Below are 27,449 nucleotides of genomic sequence, written 5' to 3'. Positions count from 1 at the left end.
GTGAGTTCATACGCCCAGAACCGACCCTAGTAGTAACCCTCACCCCAATCCTAACCCTGAATCAAACCCTGATAGCTTTCTAGGAACAAAGCTCGTCATCTCATTAAAAGTGGTATTAACAACAATGGTGACAATTTTCAATGTAATTTGATACCTAGTTGTACACATAACAATAAGCAATTTGGAGGTTATTATTTATATGCCAGCCAGGAGACGCATATTTACATAGTGCTATTGTCCCTTCTCTATCAAATAGTAATCCATTAGTAGTGAAATATTGCAAATCAAATGCAACAAGAGTTATAATATACCATTACAGTTCGACTACGTAGCGGGAGTAATATTAGCCCTATTCATCTCAAAGTCTTGAAATTTGACAGGGAAGATTTACCGTTTTCTTTGTCGTTTTCCAATTCCTCGTCGCTGTGAACTCTCTTCTTTGGTACGACGCCGAACATATCCGTGATACGCTTTTGTTTGAAGATATCGTTCTTTTCCATCAGCCGTTTGTGCAACCAATCGGGGTGGCGCACGCGAGGCACCGGGTTTGCGACACCCTGGCAGAGAGGCAGGAGTAAGTCAACTATCAGAATAACTCGAAATAGTAAAGTTAAACTTTGCTGCTCAATGCTACTGTTGAACGTTTGCATTTTTTTCATTGATATTGAAAAAGAATGATTCATCCACGCTGCCCAAGGGCAGCCAATTTTGCTTTGTGCCGGTGACTATTTTTTTCTTTTTTCATTCTTAGTTGTTTTGCTATACTTCATTGACCGACAGTTATGCTACGTTTATGCACCATAAACTCTGCCATGATTAGTTTACTTGATGAAAATCGACCACGCGTCTTGAAATAGACGATCCAAGCGATATGACCACAAACATTACAAACATTAGTGCAATCTTGCTATGAATGAATAAATCTGATTGTCTGCGAGAAAAGTTAATTGGTAAATGGTATCTAGGCAAATGAGTTTAGGAGCCGTTTTAATCCCTGAGTCTGACGTAGCATACTTATCAAGTTCCTAGACTAGTGGTTCTCAAACTGGGGGGCGTGCAAGCATCCGAGGGGAGGAGCGAAGCCATCTGAGAGATATGATATTTCTTGAACTCTAAATGAGTTTTATTTATGCTGCAACTTCCAAGTTTATGCAATGGCAATAATCATAATTATATATCGTTTTTAAATGTCATAATTGCATCGTACCATCCATACACTGATGCTAGATTTTGATTGATGCCGAATCTTACACTTTATTCAGCGGTGATTGCGTGTAGCTATGCCATTGGTTCTTGATTTAGCTCATGATCAGGTACGTTTGAGCTCAGCTCAAAAGGGGTAATAGAAGGGATTAGGCGCTAAAATATGTATGTACTACGTGCTACCATTGCACAATGCACATGATCATGATTAAAAAAACCTCCAGCTCATAATTATCGCTCTCTGTAGGCCATAGTCCGAATTCCATATTTGAGTAGTATCTCAACGGCCATAAAACCTTTCATGCGCCAACAATGATTCGGGATCGCAAACCTTCCAGTAGCTTGTCCAAATATTTTTTGATATGACGATAAAAGGGGCACGAAAATTTTCACTAGCGTCAAGGGAGTCGTGACGAAAAAAGCTTGACAGTTGAGCATTTAGATTTGAAGCTACCCACACACAATGCAAACGTTTTGACTGACCTGTAGTGCAGCGGGTATGGTGATAATCTTTTGAATCGTACTTCCCAGCCTCTCGATGTAGTAAGCCCAGTCTAGCACGCTTCGAATACCGAAATCGTTCAAGTTTGACGTCTTCAGCCACCTCTTCAAATAATGCCGTTTGATGCTCGGCTCAGACTGGAAAGCAATTAGATCAGTGGTTCTTAACCTTGCCCCCAGCGCCCCCCAGGGGGCGCTGGCGATGTTGAAGGGGGGCGGAAACGCTCAGGGGGCGATATGGGGGGCGCTGGGCTCAAGGGGGCGGTATGGGGGGCGCTGGAGAAAAAAGCTTCGCAGTAGATGATGTGGTGATAGGACATATCCTTAATGAGTATTCAGAGCAAATTATCACCGAAAACTTCGTTACATATAGCCTTCAAAATACATATATGGTTAATTGTCCTTGGGCGCCTAAAAAACTGACACCGAATGTTCATGTCTTGGCAATCTGAACCCCAGAAGACGAATTCCATCTGGCAGGGAAAAGTTATATGTCAGTGAAGAAATACCAATCTGAAATCGTGTGCGTCTTTTAGTTTAGTACGATTGGGCGACGGATATTCCTGTTGGGCGATATCCCCATTGAGGGATTCTATATTTTTTGATATTGCAGACAGGGGGTCACGAAATAACATCATGCAACGAAGTCATACCAACGGGTTCGCCCGCCCGAATATGTTTAAGTATTATTAACGGGGGCTACAGTTTCCAAGAAACCTCACAATGTTCGCTTCAAGTTTTGATGAGTCTGCGCACACTCAACAACTCACTGCGCTGACCCCTGGACAACAGTGCGTATCGACTAAAAAAAGGTAATAACTTCGGATTTGTTGTGCGCAACGTAGATTTTCTGTGCGCAGAGACCGTGTCAGCACTGCGCACGTGCGCAGCTTAGAGGGAATATTGCACCTCCCTCAGCTCTACCGGTAAATGTCTTTACGTGAGCAGAGAGAGGATAAAAATTAATCTCAATTTACATGCAATTTCCGATGATATTGACCAATTCAATCATTAATTAGTGAAATTTTTCGCGCTTCGCGCGACTAGGCGACAATAGCTGCCTCAGTAAATGGACACCCAATGTAGATACCTAACAGGCTTTCAGCAAATAGAGGACAGCCTAATGGGGGTCTGGGAGTGAAGTTCCCCGGAAGCTCGGTTTATCACCCGATGGGCGCCCAGGACCAACGTTTTTTGTTTGGGGGGGCTGGCGAAGTGCTGTTACGGGCCTGGTGACGAATAATTGTGCCTGCGGGCACGCCCGAATATGTTTAATTATTAATTACGTGCCCTTTATCTTCCCATACAACAGCTCACTCAGTTTATCGCGACGTATATATGTAATTGCCACCTATTCATTCATGCATTATAGAAAATTTTGGTACCTAGGGTGACCAGGCCACACAAACTTTGCTGACCATCGAAATCACGATAGGGGGTTCGTGGGGGCGAAGCCCTCAGAAGTTCGGTTTATCACGCTATGGGTGCGCAAGGCAATCGTTTTTAATGGGTTGACGAAGTGCTGTCACGGCCCTCCCTCTTACTCATTGTCTTTATTACATTCCTTACATTATGAAGTTTGGGGGGGGGCGCTGGAGCACGATAATTTTTGAAAGGGGGCGCTGGAGGAAAAAAGGTTAAGAACCACTGAATTAGATCTATGTAATCAGCGTCTGTACTGAAGCACACGCAGAAGTAATGGCATAAATTTCTATTCAGCAACAATTCAGCTACAACAGCAGCAATTTCCAGGCCACGTCAAATCTACTTCAAATAGAAACACACAAGGAAAGGTTAGACAAGTACAAAGACTCAAATATATTGTTTCAAAAACAAAATTTGATCAAAAGGTCATTAGTGACCAACGCAAAAACACTGACAACACTGTGCCTTTGTGTAGATTTTGTGTACTGTTTCCTCGGACGCTGAGCATAGAGCGTGCGATAGATTGATCGCTCGTTGATGAGTGTTGGTCCATGTTTGTGAACATTGGCGAGCAGAGCTCGTGTGACCCGCGGAGAGAGAGATGTCGTTTTTGTTGTTTCGTTACCGTTGTGTCATTTCCTCTTGTACTCTTTTTAATATACTCCGCATAAACACTACAAATAGGTCGTATTTTCAAAAATATATTCAGTTACCATGGTACACGGGCTGGTTCACAAAGCTATCGCGACAATTTCGCACGTAAAAGTGATGCCAGCTCATCCCAATCAAAAGCGTAAAAAGGTATGTAATTTCCCAAAAAATACTGTCAAGTGGATGTAGAAAAACACTTGCCACTTAAGTAAGTACTGCAAGTAAGCAAAACCTACTCGAGTACTTGGAAAAGTAGAAGTACAAGATTACTGACCGCCACTGCTGAAAACCGATGAGTCATACACGATCTACAGTGGCTGCGATTCCTCCGTACTACACTACTCATGGGTGGAATCGCGAAAAAATTTAAACAAACCTGAAATATCGCCATGGGAACCGCCCTTTCCGTGACGGGCGCCCCGTCGGGTTTCTTCGATATAATGAACTTGCAAGACAGACCCGAATCCTTCACCATCTGATCGCCGAGAAATTCCGCCAACCTATATCGAAATATGACATTGGCTGCAATTGAACATTTGAACAAGCTTTCCGATATTTTTGAGTCTGACCTCTTCGCCGTACTGATGGAAGTCGATTTCTGGGCCCCGTACTCCTCGAGCTTTTTTGACATCGACCGGTTTTCCGTGATTAGTTCAAAAAGTTCGGAATCGGGCATGTTCCCTGCCTGCGGTCAAAGGTGAATCGATGTTTAATTAGAGCAGGGGTGGACAACCGACAAGATAGGATGTAATAGGACGTAATGGTGAAGCGTCCGGCTTCTTGATCGGTAGGTCGTGGGTTCGATCCCCGGCCGGGTCAGACCAAAGACCTGATTAGTAACACTGGTGTCCATGCCTTCCCTGCTTGGCGCTCATGCATTACTGGGATAGCATGGAGAGGTGGTGCATGACTTAGAAAGCAGTAAAGGCTATATCTGCACTTCCTTGTCCAGCGGCATATGTACAATTGCACATCATGCACTCATGATATGCATATGCACAGATCGTGTGTATATGTAGCACGAGTCAGTGTATATGCCGCAAAAACAGCAAGGACAAAAATAAACTATGTCCTTCCTTCCTTCCTATTCACAGCCGTTTTTCTATTATTTATGTAGAATACGGTCGCATTCCAGGGCCTAGCTGCATTGAAGTAACTGGATGCCAAATACCCATGCTATTGTTAAACTGTCCATGTCCATTTCCGATGAACTCTGAACTAATCTACTTTTTGATATCAGCTTACTATACGCACCGGAATCGCGGCTGGTCACGTTATGAATAGTCAGTGGGACAAGTTATGGTGGCGTAAAGCGCGAAAATTTTTTCAGATTCACGAATGAATTTCGTGATTATTATTAGTAGGTTCACATATTGCTATCAAACATTTATCCTTTCTCAGCCCATGTGATCAGATTCACCGGTAGAGTTGATGGAGGGGGAGTTTTGAAATCAAACTCCATAATTTGGTAATGCAACATTCCATATCCGTCACTGATAAGGCTGTGCAGAGGGCACTCGAATCTGAATCGTGTAATAATTGTGGTGATTCGGTAGTGATAGACTATTTATCTGAGTACTGAAAAGATAGTTGTATCATTGACGAGAATTCCACTTTCATACGACTGTAGAAGCCGTCGTAGCACGCTTATTTTAGGAGATAGCTTCACTGTTAGCAGTCAGTAAGCTCTTTATCTGATCCTTACTTTGCTGTACAGCACATCCAGCCAGTAGTCGGCAACTTTCGCTACGGACGCGTACACCTCTTCCAGAGTCTTGCCTCTCAGAAACGCTTCAAACACGGAGGACTGGAAGATTTTGATGAGCTGCAGTTCGCCGCGTCGTTTCACTTCAAACCTTGCGACAAAAGATAGCGATTCTCAAATTTAAATCAGCATAGAAATAGCTGGAGACGGGCGGTAACAGGTAAAGAAATGCTTTGTACCCTTTTGTATACTACTATCTTCGACAATTTTTATAAGCTTACTGCCAATTCCTAACTAGTGTCAGGTCCCAGCAGTTCAATGATAGAGCACAATGTATACATGACTTGAATGGATATTATGATGTCGTGATATTAATACTTAATGATCTCCATCAGGGTTGCAGATTTAGCTGTTTTGGGGGTGAAATCGTATAGGATTGGCCCAACAAACATAAAAATAATGAATATTAATTAATCGAGTCGTTTTGAGGTGGAAATTGCCTAAATTTGGTGTCAATCAGTAAAAAAGTTGCAGTTCAGACCGATTCTACAGTGTTGGACTTGACAAGACTAACAGAATCTGAAATATGAATCAAAACATGAATATATATTTTACAGCCTAGCGAAGAAAATAATGCCAGAACTTCTGATCATCGAAAATAATTTGTTTTTTTTACAACCAAAATCACGATACATCTTTGTGTGACAATGCTCCGAGCCGATTGATTGCCAGAAATGGCATTACAAACATGTAGCCTTGCGCTGCAGGTTTAAAGGTTCCGGGGCTGGGAAAAAACGTCAAAACAACTTGCTGGGTTGCGTCATTTCACCGCTCAAAATAATCAAATCGCACCACTCAAACCAATGCAATTACCGTAATTTTCCGAATATAGTGCGCCCCCATGTATAATACGAACTCCTAAAATGGCGTGTAAATTCTGGGGAAAAGCCTGTACCCATGTATTGTACGCACCCTGCATTCGCAGTACATGAATAGTTGTGTTTTAGTACACGATGTTGTTCTGTTTTGCGATGTCACTGTCGAACAATGATGACATAACCATCGCTAATCATAATACAATTAACGGCATTGTCTCTAACCAAGAGTAGATAGTAGCCAAAGTCTGCGAGGCCGGCGACGCGATAGTTCAGGCTAGCGACACACGACATCTTGCGCACTAGGCCTATTACAATTACAGATGCGATTGCTCAGGTCAACGGTTATGTCGGGCGCACAAGTCCTGTTGGAGATGCGACTGATTACGCAAGCACATGACCTCTGTATATGGGATTGTCAAGGCCGGTCGTTGACACGAACGCTTGTAGCAATCAGCGACCTAATTTCACTCGCGTACAAATGGCAAACTAACTCAGCAGGAGACCGCGTGCTGTGCAGACACTATCGTTGATTGGCAACTCGCTTCTCTATTTGGCAGCGCGTTACACTCTATAATACGAATTACGCGTTACACTCTTTAATACGAATTACGGGCCACGACGGCTAGAGGTGATGCGCGATTGGAAACAGACACGAAGAAAGGTGTGATTTCAAGTTTGTGATCGAGGGAGATTTTTTCAAGGCTTGCTGTACCCATGTATAATCTGCCCCCCCCCCCCCTATTTTAGGTCGAAAAATCGTGAAAATTTTGCGCATTATACATAGAAAATTACGGTAATACTGGATTCGGATTCGATTACTTTGATCTTTGTATCTGGCCCTGCCAGTAATTAACGAATTTTAAACACAGCTGTTCCAGAATGGCAACAGATGAAATTAAAAATGGCATCTAACCCTTTCAATTCAGCCAGAGAGCCGTCAAAATTGAACACGGCGTATCTCTTCTTCAATTTCTTCCCTTCTTCTTTGGAAGCCGGTAAGATCATAGCCAAATAGGGACCGTCGACTTCGAAGAATATAGAGTTTTCGCTCCTTTGACTATAGTCCAACGTCTTGGGATCGACCAACTCTTGGTACTGGTGATTTGTATACTCGTCCTAAACACGTCAGCGGGTAACTTCAAGGACTACTGGGTCAAAATATTATTTTGTTACACTAACCTTGACCATAACGTTGAGCATGGCGCCCGGATACGAAATGGTGACTTTTGGCTTTTTAGGATTTTTCGTGTGAATCACGTAATTCTCGGGAAAACTGGCCGGAAGAATGCACCAAATCCCATCGGTGTCAAGCTCCAAAGGACGGCCTGGGACACACGCAGAGGCGGTCGGTTACGAAATAGCAGGGTTTTATTGACTCGAGTCACGATTTTCGGGTGACTCGACTTGACTCGAGCCAATCTGTGTATTGACTCGACTTGGACTCGAGTCATTGCGCATGACTCGAACCAAGTCATACGACTCGAAACTCAGACTGCCAAGAACGACATCTCATTGTAATTTAGAAGAATAGTAAAGTGACCACGCTGTTGGGATTTGGTCTATTGGTACTGGTACTTAAAAATGCGACCAGAAACTGCTAAAATTAGGAAAAATTAGTGTATTATAAATGCGAACCATTCGATATCACGAAACAGAGTTATAAAAAGTGGGTTTAACAAGACTTTAACTGGAAACTGAGCCTTCAACACAACGACTTGGAATCAAGTCATAATACCATGACTCGGACCCGACCCTCTGCTTGCTGACTTGGACTTGACTCGGTGGTGTATCAAAAATGACTCGAATTTACTCGAGTCAAAACTGTAAAAGTGAGAATGACTTGTGAGTCGGAGCCTTGTGACTTGGTTACAGCCCTGCGAAATAGTACTTTTACTCACGTAAATTTTGCTTACTGGTACTATTTACTCGAGTCGTTATAGTTTTAGACTATTTCCGCGTCTACTTAACAGTTTTTAAGGCAAACTATTTATTTTAACCACTTACGATTTTGTAAACTACAAGTTAAATTGTAATACAGCTCAGCGAAACAGCCGCTACAACAGATTATTTTGAAAATTGTGCCTATTTTTAGTACCATATTGCATTTGGAGTTATTCGAGATCTTTTGAACGTTTGAAAGTACCCACCAAATTTACTTCTACTCAGTACCAGCTTTGACTACTTTGGCCAACTCTGGACATATGACCTGTACTGTCTATCCATCGCTCTACAAATCTTAACGGACTCACCAATTCTTTCGACTATCTCTCGTGCCTTTGTGATGATGCTGGCGCCGGTGTAACAGACGATACCCGCCATTTCCATAGAATACCACCGCGCCCTGCAAAGAACATGCCCGGCATTATTAACGTCGCAGTCACAAATATTAAATCCAGAAATTCACCCTTTTCGCATCACATATCCGTAGAAAGAGTTGAGAATGCATTTGTGAGCCAGTTGCAAAGAGTCGTACAGCACTTCCAGGCCTTTGGCGGTCTTGATTTCGGCTGCGTCGCCGCTAGCTTGCGCTTCTGAGACTTGTTTCTTGGCTCTTTTCAATGCCGCTTTGAATTCGTACCTTGGGTATCACAACAAAGCACAATCAAATGTCAGTGCATGCGGGATAACCGAGAATATCAACTCCTGGTCAATTCTAGTAGTGACAGCAGTAAAGCCTGATATCTATATTATCCACTCCAGTGGTTCTCAACCTTTTTAGCTTCTAGGCCGGTAAAATTGGAAGACTGAGTTTGCGCCGTTTGTGGACGTGGGGACTCGTAAGATGTCACATAATTACGGCAAATGTATGCGACTCAAAAGCAAACATTCGAAGGTTCAATTTGTTGAGACATTTACTGCTGCTATATTGATATTACATGTGTTATTCGTGGTTCTCTTGGGTAATTTTGCAAGGCGAAGGCAATTTTTATTATTCGGTTTCTTTCAACGAAACAGTAACTGCGTTTTGCTAGCCTCTATCATACGGCCGGTGCCGCTACATTGTACTGCCGAAATTTAATGAATCTGATGATGAATCTTTATAGCTTTCCCATAAAACTAGTCTTGACGTAGTTGAAGGTCACTTTTACACAGTTTAGTAAAACACCTCCAACAATTTCACTACGCTTTGTCCAAAGCAGATCATGAACTCTATATTACGACGTGATCCAAAAAAAATATGATTTGAATTGATGTTTCATCTCTCTAATTAACAGACAAGCGTTCATTTTGTAATAAATTGGCATAATGGCAAGAGAGTTGCCACGAAACACTGTATTGAGAGACACTTATTTAAATATAAGAAAGTCGTCATGTTACAGAAATTTCGCCTCAATAACCATCTAAGATCGATTTCATTAAGCTTTGATCGTTGATATCAAGTTAACCTAGACTTCCAATCGTGAGTCTGGCACAGTGATGAGTACAGCCAACGAAGAACAGCCGTAACGATGAATTTTCACCTTCTATCCCTGAACATCCGCACCGTGTCGACATAGAAAGAATTCTCTCGCTGACAGATGGTCGTGTAGCGCTCCTCTGTTCGGCTTATTTTCGTCTTTTTATACGCAATCCGACAGTACTCCTGAGATACGGTACATGAAAAGTTATTGCAATAGTGCATGTCACAATGAAAGGATATTTCTACCGATCAGAGGAGGTCAGTGACGAAGTACCAGCTTCTTTAACTAGTATTGTTACGTTTCAAGTTTTTAACGCAATACTACTACGGGATTACATAGATTTTGTAAAGCAGAAACTAGGGTTGTGATTTCTCGAGTTGGAATTTTTTGCTGACTCGAGTTGACTCGAGTCACTTTTTGAAATGCGTAAAATGACTTCACCCGGGTCAATGACTCAAAGCAAGTCATATGACTCGAGACCCATTCCACCCCATCGAGCAGAGTTGAAAAAGTGGGCAGAACCAGATCAAGCTATGACTCGGACTCGACCCTCTACTAGCTGACTCGGACTCAGACTTGACTCGAGTCAAAACTATGAAACTGAGATTGATCAACTTGTGACTCGGAACCTTGCGTCTTGGTAGCAACCCTGGCAGAAACTAGTTTTACGGTGTGTTTGCACGACCTTTCGTCACACCAAAAGGGCAAAATATCTCCTATGGTAACTGAGATTATTTCCAAAAACTGCACCTATTTCCAGTTTCGTTAATCCTTTCGAGTTTGTCACCAAGATGGAGCTGTAATTTCAAAACTACTCACCTCCAATTTACAGCGAAAAGTATATGAACCTGCGACATAATCTACTTTTTGATACTACTCACTCAGGTCCGGTTCAACTACTACTCCTACTCAAGTTCCAACAAGTACCAACTTTGAATTAGCCTTGTTCTACTTTTGACATATCTAGGAAAACTTTAATTCTTCATTAATTTGAGTACCGTAGAGCTTTACAACCAAACCTGTAATCTCTTTTTCTCTTGATCCGCTCTCTCCTGCTTGCTTAGCTGATGAAATGCGCGTTGCGGACCGCCCGGTATGAGAGGCGGGAACTTTTCCGTTTCCAATTGCTGTTGGATGCGGTGATATTCGTTTCTATTGGCAGGCATGTACTCACCGCGCCACAGCCACGGCATATTCCTCTGGCAGGTGGCCCCTGATATGAAGACAAAGTCGATTTGCAAACGAGTCACGTCCATAACATGATTGTTAGAGGGTTACAATTTGATGAAAGAACTCAACGATGAAGATCGTCACAAGTATATTGTCCAATCCAACATCACAAGCTTGGCGGCACACTCTACCTACGAATTCCCATTTGTCATAGTTATTAAGGAGTATCGGAATAAAATATCAACATTATCTACAGCTGACTTTACACATACATGACAAATATTATTTTATTGCGTGCTGTCAATCCAACTATATTTCTCATCAGATCATAAGTGATATTGCACACGAGTTATCGCAATACGCAACGTTTACTTCTCAAATTAATGCACCTTTACTCCGCAAACAAACAAACTATTGGCACTGAGCTGTTATTTACAATCGTTCCCATTACCAATGGATTGGTGATCAAGTATGATCTAACATGGAGTATCGGACAATGAGCTTTGCGAATAATCTTGAGAATGATACTCATGACTACGATTGGCGTTTCGACTATAAAATAAAATGGCTTTTTTTCTCGTGTGCACCAGCTAGAGTACCGTAACTATCTCATCATCGTTCTTAAATATATGTCATAAGAAACCACACGTGATGAAGTGGGTTTATCTGCAAATTAACAACAATTTACTCATGGTTTTTTCAAACAATCCTTTATCATTACCCGGTTTATTGAAGTCACAAGCGGCGCACGTTTCGTCGTCCACCATCGCCGACGGCTGCAGTCTGTTCGTCAAAATAATGTTGGGATACATGGCGCCGACGTCGAGATGGTATATGATCGGGTTTTCAATTCTGGCCGGATTATTTTTCAGATCCATCAGTTTCGACTTGATGTCCTCGCAAACCTACAGAATTCACTCAGTATCACCGGAATTGAAGACGCAGCATTCAACTGATTGAAGTGACTACTTAATAAGCCACAATCTTGGCACAGGTGGTCAGCAATAAGCACTTCTACTTTTCTCGTGAACCCAAAGATGCCTTTATTTTCATTTATGCCCCTACAGTACTTCCAGGTGCTTGAAACTTATGTGCAAACTAATGTTTGACGACAAACCACCAATTTTGCAGTGAAATATAAGCAAATTTCTAAAAGACATTTGTAATTTTTGGATATATTTCGTAATATTTGATATTGATCACACCTTGTCCTATACCACGAAGTTTCTCTTGTTATAATTTTCACTAGTTAATGGGCTTTTCTATTCAATTGGACAAATCAATATCTCTCTCTCTCTCTCTCTCTCTTTCGCCACAATAAAAATGGCAGCTTTATCATAACTATAGCATGTATCGGTAGAAATATCAGTATTGGTCAAGGATGCTCGATATGTATCGGTCAGTGAAATGACTTCTACACTCCTGCAAATGTTACAAGGAAGGGCATGTTGGATTGATTCATGAAGGCCATAGGAGCTCACTTGTTGGTGGAAATGTTGACAAGTGAACTCTGAATATAATTCTGATTTACAATAGATAATGACGCTTGAGACAAACTGATACACAGCTTTCTAGTAACAGGATGAAAGCAGGAAACCGTCGTACCTCCGAATAATTTGTAACATCCGACAAAGAAATATTTTCTTCGACTTCGATACAGAATCTGATGGTCCTCTCCACTTCATCATGCAGTGATTCATAAGCAGATGGGTCACCACGGAAGTGGCAAGGTATGTCGGCACGAAACACACCTTCCAAAGACATTAGAAGCTATGTTGGTGAAACTGATCAAAGTTAATCGACATGGCAGTAACTAATACATCATGTTGATATCCAAATTTAAACAAATACAATTTTCAGATACTACGATACAAAAAGACCTTACCGCTTTCCAATGCTTCGACATGCCCGCCAACGTAGGTCTCAGAGTCGAGAACGTGACCGTCGCTAGTTTGCTTATTAAGCGCCGATTCCTGACGATTGGGGTAGATGATATTCACATCGAACGCCTGCACCATCAATAGTGCTTCGCACAGCGTACCTGATTTGTGAATTGGTACTGTATTTACACATGAATTTAAGAATACATCAACCCAGTTGCAGAATATCAGTAATACTGGTCTAAATTGATTGATTCAAGTATTTTCAATGATTTAATTAGGCCAAAATCGAGTGTTTGCCAGCCAATACTAATTGAGTCAGTGCATAGTAAAGAATTGTTGAATTTTGTATCTATTTTAGAAGTATTACGGAAACAAATTGTTTTTGTCGGAAAGGAAATTGGCGATCGGCAACTAGATGTAGTAACCTACAACCAACAATGCAGCCTAAGAGTCACAACGCAAAGGATAATCTATACCAGTGGTTTCTTGCGGCTATCACCAAAGCTTGAAAATCTATTTGTGATTGAAAGTAAATCGAAATATCTAATCTGAGTATACGGACGTAAGTTTTGGAAAACAAAATATGCCCATGTGATGCGTAAATGACCTGTTGGCAATATATGGTCATACGCAACCACCCGAAACTGGTACCATACTATGCCCGTCCAGAGAGGCACAGTACATTTCGTACATAATAGAATCGTAAACAACAACTTCTGTATTGAATTTTACTCACAAATTCACAGAGACAGGGACAAAATAGCACAGATGTCGATTGTCCGAATCTTATTCAATTGTTTGCATAGCTCTTACCTGACCCTTTCCGAAGCACAGAATCGGGATCCATAGGAATGATGGTGCACAACGCGAATATAAACGGATGGACGTACTTCATGTAGAGGTAATAGGTCGCGACGGCGTCGGATACCGAATAATTAGCCATCGTTTGCGGCTCCTCGTTGGCGAGTCTACGAAAATATCCATTCCAATCAAATCATCGCTAATCAAGAAGCAGAAGTAAAGCAGCGAATTTCTACTCAATTACACGTAAAAGTAGCAATATCAAGGACATGTCGAAATCATTTCAAGTAGAGGCAAAAAAGACATGAAAAGGCTTGTACAAAGATAACTTTTTTCAAATTTTACAGGACACTCGATGAAATTGTTGGATTACCTAAAAAAATGCTGCACACCAATTTTGGCTCAATTCCAGCCAGTGGTGGCGAAGTAAGTTATTATAGTATATAATTTTGGATTTATTTTATGAGAATAAATATAAATTTTTTTCAAATATTAATAAAAATACGATGAACAACAAACTTGGCTCGATAGAAGCGAAGTTATTGGAGTACAAAATTTTGGATTTGGAAAAAATAGTATTTAACGTGGCAAAATCCTTCCATTATTTATTATAGATCTACCCACCATAAATACTATGTGATTCAAAATATGAAAATCTACATTTTTCTACTATAATAATTTCGCTTCCATTGGCTGGAATTAAGCCAAAATCCGTGTGCTACGTTTTTCTAGGTAACGTAACAATTTTATCAAGTACCCAGTAAAATTTGAAAACAAAAGTTATTTTTGAACTGCCCTATATTTTTGGACGCGGCAGCAGGACTAGTTCACTCGTAATGGTGCTACCAACTTACGCTAGAACTACTTTATACGTCTCAAAATCCAAATGGTGAAAAGTAAGTAGTTTGCCTGAAAACTAGTCAAGGGGAACTGGCGGTAGTCTAAATAACATAACATCTTGAGTAAGTAATACGAAACCTACTTTTTTACTGACCACCACAATGTCAACCCTATAAGCTTCCTACCTGCACATATCCTCAGGGTCCAATTCCACGGGATCGTATCTCAACTTCGCCTTGGCCGCAGCCTTCAAACTCTGACTGCCCATGGGCAGGTAGCTGTCCCGCTTCACCCATTTGAAAGCGTCCATGTGCGACGCCTGCCTGCATTTGTATTCTCCCTGAGAGTCTTTGCTGAAGCCCACCTCCTTGACCATTTCGATGCCGTGCTTCAACGCGCGGGCTTCCACGAACGGCCAGTCGAAGAAGTCTCCGTTGTAGGTTACGAAGATGTGCGGCTTCACGTCCAGGATGTGGTCGAAAAATCGGTGCAGGGTTGAAATCTAGGTGACCAAAAATATTTCTGGTCGAAAAGTGAATTATTTGAACTGGAGAGCTTCCTGGAGGTACAGAACTTCAATATACAATTGAAAAGTATATTCACATTGTAATAAACCCGAATATTTGCGTTAGCGGTAATCGTCAGCACTTAGTAGAGAATTGGAAGGAACATTGTATGTCAACAATCATTTCATGCCGGTGACATCATATTTTGTGATGCGATTGTTGATACACAATGTAGTACAAGTTTAAAAATTTTGACATTTGGAGCTAGTGGTGCAGAACAATTGTTATGATTTTGATATCTACTGCACATTCTCATAAAAGAAATCCAACAATCAAAAATGAGTCGGTGGTTTCAAGAGGACTATGCCTTGCGGTATTAATACAGAACTGTGCGTACCGGTAACAGATGTAATATCAAAAAGACAAATTTCTCATTAAATTCAAGTTCCAGCTTTGATTTGAGTTTGAGTAATTCTCATAACATTAGTATCCAAGAGATGATTATTTCCAGTGCTATAAGTCGGGCGATTTTTTTACTTAAAAAACTGAAGATGTTGACCCAACAAATCAAAATTCTGACATTTTTTGACCTCGAGTATGTAAATTAGGTGTTTCGCACATAATGTTAGAATTGTACTACTTATTTTCATTTCTGGTCGAAATTGACTGTCCTTACTGAGTAGTTTGGTCTGAAAAAACTTTTAGACTTAAAAACTGACAAAATTCTACATGAAAAAACTGACCTCATCAGGTTCGTTGTAAACTTCAAATTTTCCTTCATACTCCGGCTTGGGGGTGAATTCGAAGTCGTCAACATCGGCGGATATAATCTCTCTGAATACACCGGCGTTCGGGATTTAACCAACAGAAAGACGCCAAGAAATGCTTCATACCGATTGCAAATCAGATAGCCTTGACCGTCAATCATGTACGATATCATCATGATGCAGTCTGTGTCGGGATCAGGGAACTTCAGGGGCAGCTTGGTAGTTTCGATGTCATACGCCAGAACAACCGGGTCCTAAAAAGAATCAAGATGAAATTGTGAGCAGCAAACAAACTTGGGTAATCACACCAATCTGGACTGGCTCCAATGTATTATTAGGTACCAGTGCCAAATATAATCTTCAAAGCAATAGATCAGAACTGTGTAGCCTACCTGAGCCCTAATCCGTCTGGTAATCAAGTGTGTCCAAAAACTACTTTGCACTTCACAAAACTGAGCATGCACAAATTAGTATTTCTGTATCAAAACTCATAACTCCTCCGGATTTACTTTGGTGCTAATGATCTCTGTCATTTAGGGGTCGATAAAGAAGTCAAGCTTGATGAGGGGGCGAGGAGTCAAAAAGTTTGAGAACCGCTGGTGCAAAGCAAAAGTCCAGAATTTATTCCGAAATTTTGAAGCGCATCTCAATTCGGAAACTAAGTGCGTTCTTATAGGATCGGACAACAAAAATATGACGGTAGTCTAGACCAATACTCTTTACTCATGTCCCGTGGTTTACTTGTTATCTATTTCAGCAGCCTCTAACTAACGGACGTGTTTTGAGAAGATTTGAGGAGATATATGTGTGAATAACAGTATACAACTTACCGGTCTTTCTAGAAGATCCGACCGTTTGGTAATCACTGGCGGTACGGAGGTCCCTTTAAATAGCACGTCATACCACAGACCAACATGTATCTTCAGGTCGATTGATACTCGAACGTAGTACGTCACATCATGTTCACGGATGTCTACGATATTGTCGAGTTGATCTCTCAACTTGGCAAAATCCCCAGAATTTTCAGATAACTTCTCCCCCGTCAAAGCGCTAAAATGTTGAAAATGTTTCAAAAGAAAATCCAGTACTATATCTCGGGTCACTGATAGCCATTTACTATTATTAGATAAAGATAAGATCACAGTAGTAGTTTCAAGTAGGGTGGAATACACTTCTTTCATGTCACACCAGTCACCACTGCTCTGCATATGATGCCTTGTAGGTAAGCAAAATGAAATATAAACTTTAATTTTATTAACTTCGCCACAACTATCAGAACATCAATAAAACAGATACAAAATTTGGGTACCGCAATCATTGCATGCTTGTAACACGGGTGCATCTTATCAGCCAGCAGTCAATATAATTTTACTAACCTGGATAACATATTGCTAAAAACCGTTTGCCCTTTGCTTCTTTCTTTGTTACGATTGACGGCCCGCAAAATAGGTTGCCGCACGTTAGCCATTTCGTCGACGTGAGTGAATGATAACTTGAGAAAAGTCCGTTTCAACCCGACAAGGTGATTAGGCTGTAATAAAACAGCACACATACACGAAAATGTATATTCTGAAAAAGCATTCTGGAGAAAGAGTTAGTTCCTGAACTTCATACAGGAAACTATTCTCCTAAGAATAACATTTTTCAACTTGAGCATGGGAAGTTGTGAGGCATTTTAAGGATACTTACCTCGCGTTATTTCAAAACAATGTATCTGATCTTGAAAATTCTGAAATACCATCAAATGGAGGCATTCCACACACAAGTTCCAAAGGAATGGGAAAGTTTCATGACTTGTTACGGATATCTCATAACAAAATTAAAATTCGGTTTATTTATGTTCAAACTATATCCGTACATGAGTATTAAGTATGTAGGCTACCACCTACCACCATAATATATGTTTGTGTATAACAGGGCCGGCCAACCCGTGGCCCGCGAGAAGGTTTTGAGTGGCCCGCGAGGTAATTTCCGAAATTTCTAATATCATCAAAAATGGATTGCACAGATTGTAAACTTGCAAGGCCAACCAAACATTTGATTAGTCTGGCGGCAGCACTTGAGATGTGATGACTAAAAATTAGTTTCGACGCATTGGCAGATCCGTCAGCCAGTCACATATTGGTATATCTTCGTACACTACAATAAAGCAGAATAATTTCCTTCGCACAACATGTTGTATCTCGATTTCTTGTTTTTAATATTGTTCCCCCTTAGTGAAAATGAAAGAACGCCTAATGTATCAGATTGAGTCTAACTATATTCGCGATTACGAGACAAAGTGTCGTTCAACATATGCGACCTTGCGTTTGCGCTCGCAGTAAGACCGTCGGCTATGAAACCTAGGCACAAAATGATTGACGCATTTCCTATAGGTATCCAATATCCAAGTGTTGGAGGTTTTACTAGGGTCCTCCTCGCCACCTCATCCGCGTAAGCGGTGTTTTACAAAAAGCCTAGAAGTGGGCCGTGCTATAAGTCGGCAGTTACGGAATATAAATGAAGAATACCGATGCAAATGATGTAAATGACCATAGTAGTCGACAAACACCATGAATAAGCCTACCTCAAAACCAACCAACCAATTGACGTATGTTCGTCGCAGCTTTCGATATCGATATGTCCAGGCGCCGAATAGCCCAGTCCTCGCAAATTTAGCCCAGCGAAATACAGCAGGCTCGCAATATAGTCAAGTGACAATATTATTGACCTATGAACTTCAAAAAAATTTCGCGCCTTGCGCGGCTAGTGGCCCGTGCAATAGTTCGTCAATCGAATGTGGCCCTTCGGCTGAAAAGGTTGGCCAGCCCTGGTGTATAATGTAACTTGTAGTATAGTGCAGTAGACAATAGTATTCTCCAATTATCACCACAAGTGTGAGGATATGAGTGCAAGTTGCTAGCTCAATAGATGTAAAACATGAGCCGATGTTCTTCTATAATTAGATACAATTAGATACGATTGTTGATATACAATGTTCTTTCTAATTCTCTACTAGTTGCTGACGATTACCCCTGACGAGTGTCAGCCGAAAATATTCGGGTTCATTTCAATATGAATATACTATTCAATTGTATATAATTCGATACCGTATTCGTATAACCTGCAACCTACACAAAAGCGCAGGCAGTAGGCTATCACCTATCACCCAGTCTTTACATGTTGTCTAACATGAGCACTGTAAAAAGCTACTATATGTTTACGTACCAGATCTAAGTCTTCCTTTTTCAACGTCTCTATGGATGATATCTTTGGGAACTTCTTCTGCAAATACGACGCCACTTCTTTCTCACATCCCACTTTTGGTTGAACAAAAAAATAAGGCTTGAACGGAACAGAGACCTAAAAGAGAAAATTTTTATGAAGGTATTGCAACAAGGACGAATTACAGCACGGAAATTACTCGAACATACTTTTAATAATTTACCTTAAATCTTTCACCGTCATCTTGCAGAAAATAAAAATCAACGGCACTGATCATTTTCTTGTCTTCATTGATCACGTCAGCCTTGAAAATATCATTGTCTCATTGCAATTGCAAAATTATTCGGTAGTACCAATGACAGAAAATAATTCACTACAAATTCACTGATGACGAATATTCGTCCCTAATGACAAGATGTGGCATGCTGGTATAGATTTAATTTATTACCCAAACAATGTATTTGTTCGCTTGAGGCTGGTAAATGATTCGACTAACATATGGCCAGTGAACAGAGCACAGACATGAAAGTTCTCAGAGTTTTTGTGCAAAATTCATTAAAACGTTATATTTTGACTCAATAAAGTGCTTTAATGCCAGATTATCGAGATAAGTCAACTCAATCATTACAGTCAATCTAGAACACATTTCACATTACTTGTATCCATGTAAAAGAGCTCCATCCCTAGTCGTAAAACGTCCTAAATTGTTTCAAATCGATAGGATTTCTTACCTCACACATATTAATCAGCCAACCCAGTTTCTTGCAAGGCAAATCAAGCTTCTGATATCCATATCTTTCATCCATGTCTTCCGCCAAACGAATCTGTTCCATTCGTTTCGCAGATCCATCTTCACTAGAAGTCAAAATATTGCATATTAATATGATTAAAATTTTTAAATATGGAGCGATAATACACCGATAATAGGGACATGAAAATGTATTGAACTGGAGATCGTTCCAGTTTATGAATAGCAAGGTGAAGAAGTTACAAAAACATGCCAACCTCCGCGAACGTCATCATTTCTGACATTCTCGTGATGAGTAATTATAATTATCACTCTATTCCTTTCAGTTTCATGGTGACTAAATAACCTAGAGCAGATTGCAATCCTCCCGATATTGGCTACTAGTTGACAGTCGTTGATCCGCATCAAACATTAGATTCATGGGTAAAAATGAATCAGACTGGCATATCTGCTATATGGTTAAGTCATAAGAGACAAAGTAACTGAACTGGGGTATTGTCACAGAAGCAGAATAGTTACTAGAAGTGATATCTCCAAGAATAAAGTGACTATCGGACTGCACTTAAATTACATTATGAAAAGCGTATGGTTCTTGAAATCTTAATGCAACTCCGAACTACCACACCCTACCGCCACAAACTCAAATCAGCCTGAATTAGCAATAAGCTACTACTTAGCACTACAATACTGCTCAAGTGTCAACCAACCTCTTCTCCCACGGAGTTTTCAATCTGCCAGTGTTCTGTAACGGCATTTTCAATCATACACACTACGAAAAAAATCTGAACGAAAAAAATCAATTTATTAACTGTAAGCATGAAAAAGCATGAAAAGAACAAAATAACGCCTTCACAATAAGTCTCCTTTGGAACAATGATTGCTACAGTAAGTTCGCAACAAAATATGTTGATCTTCTCGAGAGAATGCCAGGTTTATTGTCACTTGCATGATCCAATTTGAAGACATAATATACTAAGGCACGAGTTCCATAACACAATATCAGACATGACAGATTAGAGCAACAGGTTTCTGTACTCATTTGCGGCAGTGGTAACAGAAAGCATTCTCAATTTTAGGTACTGTAAACACTTGGAACATTCCATGGAGGAAACCAAATTGAAGACAAAAAATGAACAGGAGCACGAGTCCGCAATGCAATTTCAGAAACGCAGATTAAAGCAGCGTGTTTCTCCTCTTTCACGGCAGTGGTAAGCGGAAGGTATTCTCAATTTTTGGTTCCGCAAAGACTAGGAACATTCCATCGAAGAATCTAGTTTGACAGCCAACGGCTCTTCCTTGGCGGAGCACTCTTGCTCGGAACTTGGAATTTTCAACTCTTCAATCATTTTGATTGAAAGTAACGCTTCGCCGGTTTTTTTGTGAGTACCGATCTCTTCCGTCTCCGGCTCACTCTCGGTATCTCTCTCATCTCCATCCCCGTATTCGATGTCGGACAATGTCTCGCCGCAATAGACCGGGTTGAAATTATCGTCCTCGTCTGATTTATAATCACCGTCCATCGCATCGTCTAATATTACTTTGGTGCGGTATTTTTTGAATGGGCTTCCTGGTTTTTTTGCAGCCTCATCTCCAGCGACATCGTCAGTTTTTGGTTCGTTTTCCTTGTCTTCGTCTTCGGACGAATCGCTATCTTCCTCTTTCTTTTTGGCTTCGATGTCGGCAAATACTAGCTTCGAAAAGCTTAACCCGCCGTACTGATTTGACTCAACACGGACATCTGTTTCTTCTTCGCCGCTAGAGCAGGATGCGTCGGAATCCTCAGCTTCCTGCGGCGGTACGAAATCTTCCGTGTCCGACGGTTCGTCGAGGATTATTTCCTCGTCAGACGATTCATCGGCGCTACTTATTTCACGGGTTTCTTCGGCTGTTTGAGCCACTACGTTTTCCTGCTTTTGTTCAGACATTTTCTTATACTGCGCGATTTTTCACAAATGAAACTACTTTACTGAACGAGTCAAAAAGACAGCATTAATATTTTATCAGACTGAAATAATACAGCTACCAAAATGAAAAAATGCTGCATTGGGAAGAGCAAGTAAACTACATGATAACCACTTGATCAGACAACAGTGCCCAGGTGGAGTGATTGTGGTCTTGCTAATATTGTGTCCGATAGCAATATTCTCAGCAAGATAGAAACGACTTGGTATCGTGATGAGACGACATCCGTCTCGACTCATTTCAAAGATTTGTCCTAGTTACTTAATACTCATTCTATAGCCCGGGCTGCCATTACGTCCCGATTTCAAAGATGTGTCTTATTTTTAAGGGCCGTTTCTTATAGAACTATAAACATTGTCTTTATTTATAGGTTTTATCCCTATACCAAAATGCCGTGAACAGGTGATATCAAGACCGGACGAAAGAGATAACCCTCGTTTCTAGTCATAGTTCCACAAATTTCTCGGTCCTACTATTTTGTCCAAGTCATGTCAAGAATTATAACGAGTACATAGAAAAATGTTACAATTATATTACCGGCATTTTGTTCTAATTAGACAGCTGGGAGTATTTAGTGGTCTCAAGTCTGCCTCCAGATACTATTTCAGGGGGTAGGAGGTCAAAACTCCTTTTCATGTAAAACTAGAAAAGCCTTCCTTTGGGATTGAAATGGTTCCTGGCGGGGTCATAGTAGCCGACATTGAACCTACTGCCATAGGCGTTGCCAGTGTGACCAACAAGATACACGTCAATATTGACGAATTACGACAGACTATAACAGCCAGAATCAAACTATATGACAAAGGAGTTACAATAATAATTTGTAGTGAGTGACTGGCTTAAACAGTTTTCAATGACGGAGTAACCAAATACATAAATGACGGCAATCCAATGTGCAGTTGATAGCAAAATCGAGAAGTGACACGCAATCGGACCTAGCAGAATCATAATGTTTTAATCCTGTTACAGTTAGTTACATGATGGTGGACTTCCTCGCATATTTAGAGCTATATTACATTAAGTAAAAGCAGCAAGTGCGGTAGGGATTTTTACCAGCATAGGAAAATTTACAAAATAGTTGCGCGGCACAGCTATAGGTCAATCAATCGGTAATGTTAAGCCACTCCCAGTATACGACTCCTAATCAACCACAATTCCGAGCACCTGCGTGCACTGTGCTCATCTAATTCTGTTCAGCCGAGTTTTCGCGGGCTTCATTATATGTTGATAAATGAAGAGTGGCGCGAACCACTCATCCATAACATCAGCTGGTGACGGTCATTACACGCAATGCAATGATTATCGCAGTCGCGAGCAGCTACGATGCAAAAGTGAGGTTTATCTGTACGGCCATATTTCTCTTAGCGAAATTGGACGAGATCACGGTTGCTTTTCATAATCCCGTGGACGATATAATGATATAATAGGCATATTGTAATTTTGTGTTCATAACCGGTCACCGTAAACGGTTAATGGTTCTGTTACTTCCATCCGCTCAAGATACACAATGTACGACGTGAGACACAATACTGGCGAGTCAGACCAAGGAATGTATACTATCCTGAAGAATGCCGGTCAATCAATGACCACCACACCATTCATCTTACAAGCTACTCTCTGCAGTTTAATAGGTGTTGTTACGTAATAAAGCGGGGAAAATGAAAATCTGCCGGCGAAGAAAATACGTCCTTGGCTCATGAGTTCTTTTGTTCGTAATTGAAATGTGAACGCACGTCTTAGATGTTGGTCTAATCCATCGGGACCGAAGATGATTTCCTAAGGGAAGAATGATTTTACGCAGCACTGGCAATGATCAAGCGCCTAGAGGCTCCGTGGATGGATCAAACTTCCCGAAACAGTTGCCGAAGCTTACACTTGTTCGACCATCAGAGCGCCTTGAATTGTTCGCCAGGAAGCTTCATGCATGCTGCACCACTTATACCTTCTTGAGCCAAGATGAAGATGAGCAAGCGAGAGATATCAAACTGTCCTATCTTCAAGAAATATCCGAATATATCGGGACCACAAGAGGAGTGTTGACTCACGAGCCAATCTACGCTCTTACAGTGGTCATGTTATCCAAAAATATATTCCGAACCTTCCCATATAAAAAGCCCGACTACGATCCCGACGAAGAGGATGCAATAATGTATCCTTCTTGGCCTCATCTTGAGGTCGTTTATCAATATTTTCTACAAGTGCTTGAAGCAGCCGATTTTCAACCAAGCGTGGCAAAGAAATATTTCGATTCCAAGTATGAAATTACGGCACTGTTGTCGCACTTATTATTATACGTGGTACAAACCATGGAATGGTTTTTAATCTTGGTTGGTCCTTAACTTACCGTACTTAAGTCCTGTAATGCTGGTTTATTTTTATAGATTTGTGGCAAAACTTTTACGAGCATTCGCAAGCGATGATTATCGTGAGAGGGCGATGTTGAAAAGCGTGCTTCACAAAATTTATGGAAAATTTTTGGGTCTGCGCGCTGTCATTAGGAAGGAGATCTGCTTCATTTTCCTGTCTTATCTCTATGAAGACCAAGACTTTACCGGTATCGCGGAAATTCTGGAGATCTTGGGAAGCATAATCACTGGATTTGTTTGTCCCCTGAAACCGGAACATCTGATGTTTTTGAATAAAGTATTGATTCCCTTGCATTCGTCAAGAAATCTGACGTATTTTCAGCCGCAATTGGTGTACTGCATCGTTCAGTTTATGGAAAAGGACTCAAGCACGGCGAAAAAAATATTTTCCGTGAGTAAATTTATTTAGTAACAACGTTATGTAAGTAAGCTGTGTTACGTACCCCTGACGTATAGTCACACAAATTCCAAAGGACCCCGGCTTAGTGCATAGGACTGACGACGAAATTATCGGACTCAGCATATGGCTCAAATATTATTAACGTGGATCGCCGGTTTAGATTGACCAACCCATTTTTTAAAATCTATATTGAGCTTGATATAGTTACGGTAACCATTCCGCCGCTAAATTGACAAGATCTGCCTTGCAACAAGATGGCAACGGGGCATTGATAAATTAAAACAACTGAACGAATAACCGAACCTTTCCTAATCAGATATCCCAGCAATGCACCTAACACTCTACATATACGCTGAAGCCCTTTAATATATCGATAGGCTAGGAGACCTCTCCGTTATAAAATCACCAAAATTAAATATGGCTCATAAATCACTTCCCGACGTTGACAGCGATACCAGTCTCAGCCTATGTTTACAGGGCCTACTGCGGTTTTGGCCGAAGCAATCAACTGCGAAGGAGGTAATGTATTTGGGCGAGATGGAAGAGTTAATTGACGCTTTACAACCGTCCGATTTTGCGAAGCTCCAAACCTCACTTCTACAGCAGCTCGCCAGATGCGTGGAGAACGAGCATTTTCAGGTAGCCTGCGATTCACGATTCGATGATGTAGGCTGCATGCCGACTGAACCGATGATTTTATGAGGTTATATTGTCACAAATATATATATTATAATTACGCGATAGCGAGAAAACTATAGCAGGTGAATGCGAATGGTTTTTTTCATTACAAACTTCCGTCTCGAGTAGGGCTGGGCACAATAAGCCCATTTACATATGGTCAAGTCGTCTTGAAGCGAAGTCGTCTTGGAGTGACGTCATGAGACGGCTTGCCAAAGTGATCGAGTTTACATGGTCATGTTTATCGCAACTCGAGTGATACACAGCACTTTGGGATTCAGCTCGGGAATATGCTACGGCAGTTGATATATCCAGAAATACTTTAACAGAATTCTAGAATGACCAAATACACCGTGTATATATTCTTTCTGATAGTGAGTTGGGCAAGTTATATTGTTGGCTGTACTAGCTTCATAAGTTGTGACGCTGAACAAATAAGACAACATGCATATTATAAAAGCAGTATCATGTACTGATAGAGCTTTCATATTCAGCCAGTTGAAATACGTGCCGGTTTCGTGAAATACGAACATGAAATGTTGGTATGTTGCTGTAGTTCGGTTTCGTTTTGAATTACCGGTACTGTTCAAGTCGTCTCCAAGCGACTCTGCGGAACGGATTGAGCTCAAGACGGATTGAAGCCGTCTGCCTTTTTCTCTTTTTCAAAAACGAGAGAGTCGGATTGACGAGTCAGCTTCGAAGCTGACCCAAACGGCCATGTAAATGGGCTTAATGATTCGAGTACTCGAATCTGAATCGAGTATTAATTTTAATGATTCAAGTCGAGTAGTAAAATACGATTTTTTCAAGTACTGAAATTAAACGCTCCTCGCAACTGCAAGTTAATTTACTAACGAGAATTATAATTTTGATAATATTTTCCACTGAGGAAGCGTCGAAGCCTTGATTGGCCTTGTCGCAGCATACGAGACATAGTACAAAGGGGCGAAAGTTACCGGAAATAACACATTTCCGAAGTCATATGATCATACCACAACATGGTCAAAAAGTGCAATGAAATCGCCATGGTCGGAAAAAGACCAAAGTATCTTTAATGTGATGGATAACAAGCATTATGTTGTTTGTGTACAATAGTACATATTTGAAGTTTGACATAGTACATTCTGTTGTGACATCATAATGAGTGATACTCGAATACTCGACTCGAAGCGTGTAACACGTGATTCAGAATCGAATCACTCAGGTACTCGATTTTGCCCAGCCCTAGTAGCGAGTAGGCCTATATAGTTCATGTTGCGTAATGACAAAATTCATTGTAAAGCATTTTCTTGTAACCCCTGAGCATCATCATCAAACCGATTAGTATTTTAATACATTTGAATTCTATGTAGGTAGCGGAACGAGCGTTATTTTTCTGGGACAACGAATACTTCCTAAGCTTACTGGAAGTGAATGCGAGTCAATGCTACCCGATTATACTGGGATGTCTGATGAGAACGTCGCATCAACACTGGAACGACTCCATCCAGGACCTTGCGAGAGCAGTTCTGAAGACTCTTGAAGAAATAAACCGGCCATTGTACGCTAGCATTCTCGGGGTGAGCTCGAAGCCTTCGAGGACTTTTGCGAAAAAAATGTGGCATAAAGCCGGGAAGATATCAATTACAAAACTGCGATGAAATGTGCCTTCCTTTTCCTATTTATGTGTGATGCATTGCACAAACAAGATGAAGTTAAAGTGATTTGAAACTTGAATGTTGTCAGTATCCAAACGAAAACCCACTTCCATAAATTGGAAATAACGAACGTGACGGCAGTAATTTATATTACTTCCAAAGCTTCGATTGATATGCTAGTCCGCAGTTCGGATGCAATCCTTTATTCCGCAAATACCACCGGATTTCTGTCCGGTTACGGTTCAAATTCATGACCGTGTGCACAGTGTACATTACGGTTGTTCAAAAATCACTTCTGTCCAGATTACGGGAATTCACTGATTAAACTGTTAGATTGCCTAAAAAAAGGGCTGCACACCATATTTCCACCATATTTGATACTTTTTCCAGTTGTGCAACCTCTCATTCTATTAGGCCCATTGATGTGTGGAAATTTTCCGGCATTTATATTTTAATTATTTTGGATTGAATTATCCATTTAACAGGCCTGATTCACCGATTCTATCCCAATTTCTTTGTGTCACATGTCAGCGATATTTGTTGCTTAATCATGAAAGACGCACCGTAAAATATAGGCCTATACAGGATGATTTGGGAAACACAACAGAAGCTCGTGGCATGTTAAACTAGTGTGTACTACTACGGAAATATAATCCACAAAAATACATAAAACAAAGGTGTGGTCCCGTTAGAATATATCTAAAAAAAAACTTTTCATCGCTA

The 27,449-nt window shown here is 40.8% G+C and overlaps 3 protein-coding genes across 4 annotated transcripts in view; 1 reads left to right on the top strand and 2 right to left on the bottom strand.

Moving 5' to 3' along the window:
• The window catches only part of LOC145451835 (DNA polymerase epsilon catalytic subunit A-like), a 39,876-nt gene extending 18,985 nt beyond the window's left edge, over positions 1 to 20,891 (bottom strand). For both annotated transcript variants that reach the window (XM_080330062.1, XM_080330063.1), the window contains exons 1-24: positions 20,391 to 20,891; positions 19,667 to 19,790; positions 19,159 to 19,239; positions 18,939 to 19,073; positions 17,108 to 17,262; positions 16,562 to 16,781; positions 15,858 to 15,985; positions 15,708 to 15,798; positions 14,644 to 14,960; positions 13,631 to 13,785; positions 12,820 to 12,975; positions 12,540 to 12,685; positions 11,656 to 11,839; positions 10,784 to 10,977; positions 9,825 to 9,946; positions 8,768 to 8,941; positions 8,613 to 8,704; positions 7,543 to 7,688; positions 7,277 to 7,479; positions 5,486 to 5,636; positions 4,350 to 4,465; positions 4,157 to 4,280; positions 1,687 to 1,842; positions 392 to 557 (exon numbers count right to left, since the gene is read on the bottom strand). In XM_080330062.1, coding sequence (XP_080186188.1) covers positions 392 to 557; positions 1,687 to 1,842; positions 4,157 to 4,280; positions 4,350 to 4,465; positions 5,486 to 5,636; positions 7,277 to 7,479; positions 7,543 to 7,688; positions 8,613 to 8,704; positions 8,768 to 8,941; positions 9,825 to 9,946; positions 10,784 to 10,977; positions 11,656 to 11,839; positions 12,540 to 12,685; positions 12,820 to 12,975; positions 13,631 to 13,785; positions 14,644 to 14,960; positions 15,708 to 15,798; positions 15,858 to 15,985; positions 16,562 to 16,781; positions 17,108 to 17,262; positions 18,939 to 19,073; positions 19,159 to 19,239; positions 19,667 to 19,790; positions 20,391 to 20,437 — 3,583 coding nt within the window. In that variant the 5' untranslated portion in view covers positions 20,438 to 20,891. The remainder of the gene's footprint in view (positions 1 to 391; positions 558 to 1,686; positions 1,843 to 4,156; positions 4,281 to 4,349; positions 4,466 to 5,485; positions 5,637 to 7,276; positions 7,480 to 7,542; positions 7,689 to 8,612; positions 8,705 to 8,767; positions 8,942 to 9,824; positions 9,947 to 10,783; positions 10,978 to 11,655; positions 11,840 to 12,539; positions 12,686 to 12,819; positions 12,976 to 13,630; positions 13,786 to 14,643; positions 14,961 to 15,707; positions 15,799 to 15,857; positions 15,986 to 16,561; positions 16,782 to 17,107; positions 17,263 to 18,938; positions 19,074 to 19,158; positions 19,240 to 19,666; positions 19,791 to 20,390) is intronic.
• On the bottom strand, positions 20,890 to 21,673 carry LOC145451845 (uncharacterized). Its single transcript, XM_080330072.1, has one exon. The coding sequence runs from the start codon at positions 21,606 to 21,608 to the stop codon at positions 20,931 to 20,933; it is 678 nt and encodes a 225-aa protein (XP_080186198.1). The 5' UTR covers positions 21,609 to 21,673; the 3' UTR covers positions 20,890 to 20,930.
• Positions 21,674 to 23,331: 1,658 nt separating this feature from the next.
• LOC145451844 (serine/threonine-protein phosphatase 2A 56 kDa regulatory subunit alpha isoform-like) lies at positions 23,332 to 26,805 on the top strand. The gene is made up of 4 exons (XM_080330071.1): positions 23,332 to 23,899; positions 24,027 to 24,402; positions 24,889 to 25,050; positions 26,442 to 26,805. The coding sequence occupies exons 1-4, from the start codon at positions 23,433 to 23,435 to the stop codon at positions 26,727 to 26,729; spliced, it is 1,293 nt and encodes a 430-aa protein (XP_080186197.1). The 5' UTR covers positions 23,332 to 23,432; the 3' UTR covers positions 26,730 to 26,805.
• Positions 26,806 to 27,449: the final 644 nt, after the last annotated feature.

Source organism: Botryllus schlosseri, chromosome 12 (genome assembly GCF_051294905.1).
Source record: "Botryllus schlosseri isolate E-star chromosome 12, Bs_hap1, whole genome shotgun sequence".
NCBI classification, from domain to species: domain Eukaryota; kingdom Metazoa; phylum Chordata; class Ascidiacea; order Stolidobranchia; family Styelidae; genus Botryllus; species Botryllus schlosseri.
The sequence above is the reverse complement of the archived record's forward strand: the minus strand, read 5'-3'. Positions and strand labels throughout refer to the sequence as shown.

What these genes read in the sequence shown, in the direction of transcription:
- LOC145451844 (XM_080330071.1), top strand. Translation starts at nt 23,433, where the DNA reads ATGATTTTACGCAGCACTGGCAATGATCAAGCGCCTAGAGGCTCCGTG. An exon ending in AAGAAATATTTCGATTCCAA is followed by an intron (nt 23,900 to 24,026) that starts GTATGAAATTAC and finishes TTATTTTTATAG; the next exon opens with ATTTGTGGCAAAACTTTTAC. An exon ending in TGGAGAACGAGCATTTTCAG is followed by an intron (nt 25,051 to 26,441) that starts GTAGCCTGCGAT and finishes AATTCTATGTAG; the next exon opens with GTAGCGGAACGAGCGTTATT.
- LOC145451845 (XM_080330072.1), bottom strand. Translation starts at nt 21,608, where the DNA reads ATGTCTGAACAAAAGCAGGAAAACGTAGTGGCTCAAACAGCCGAAGAA.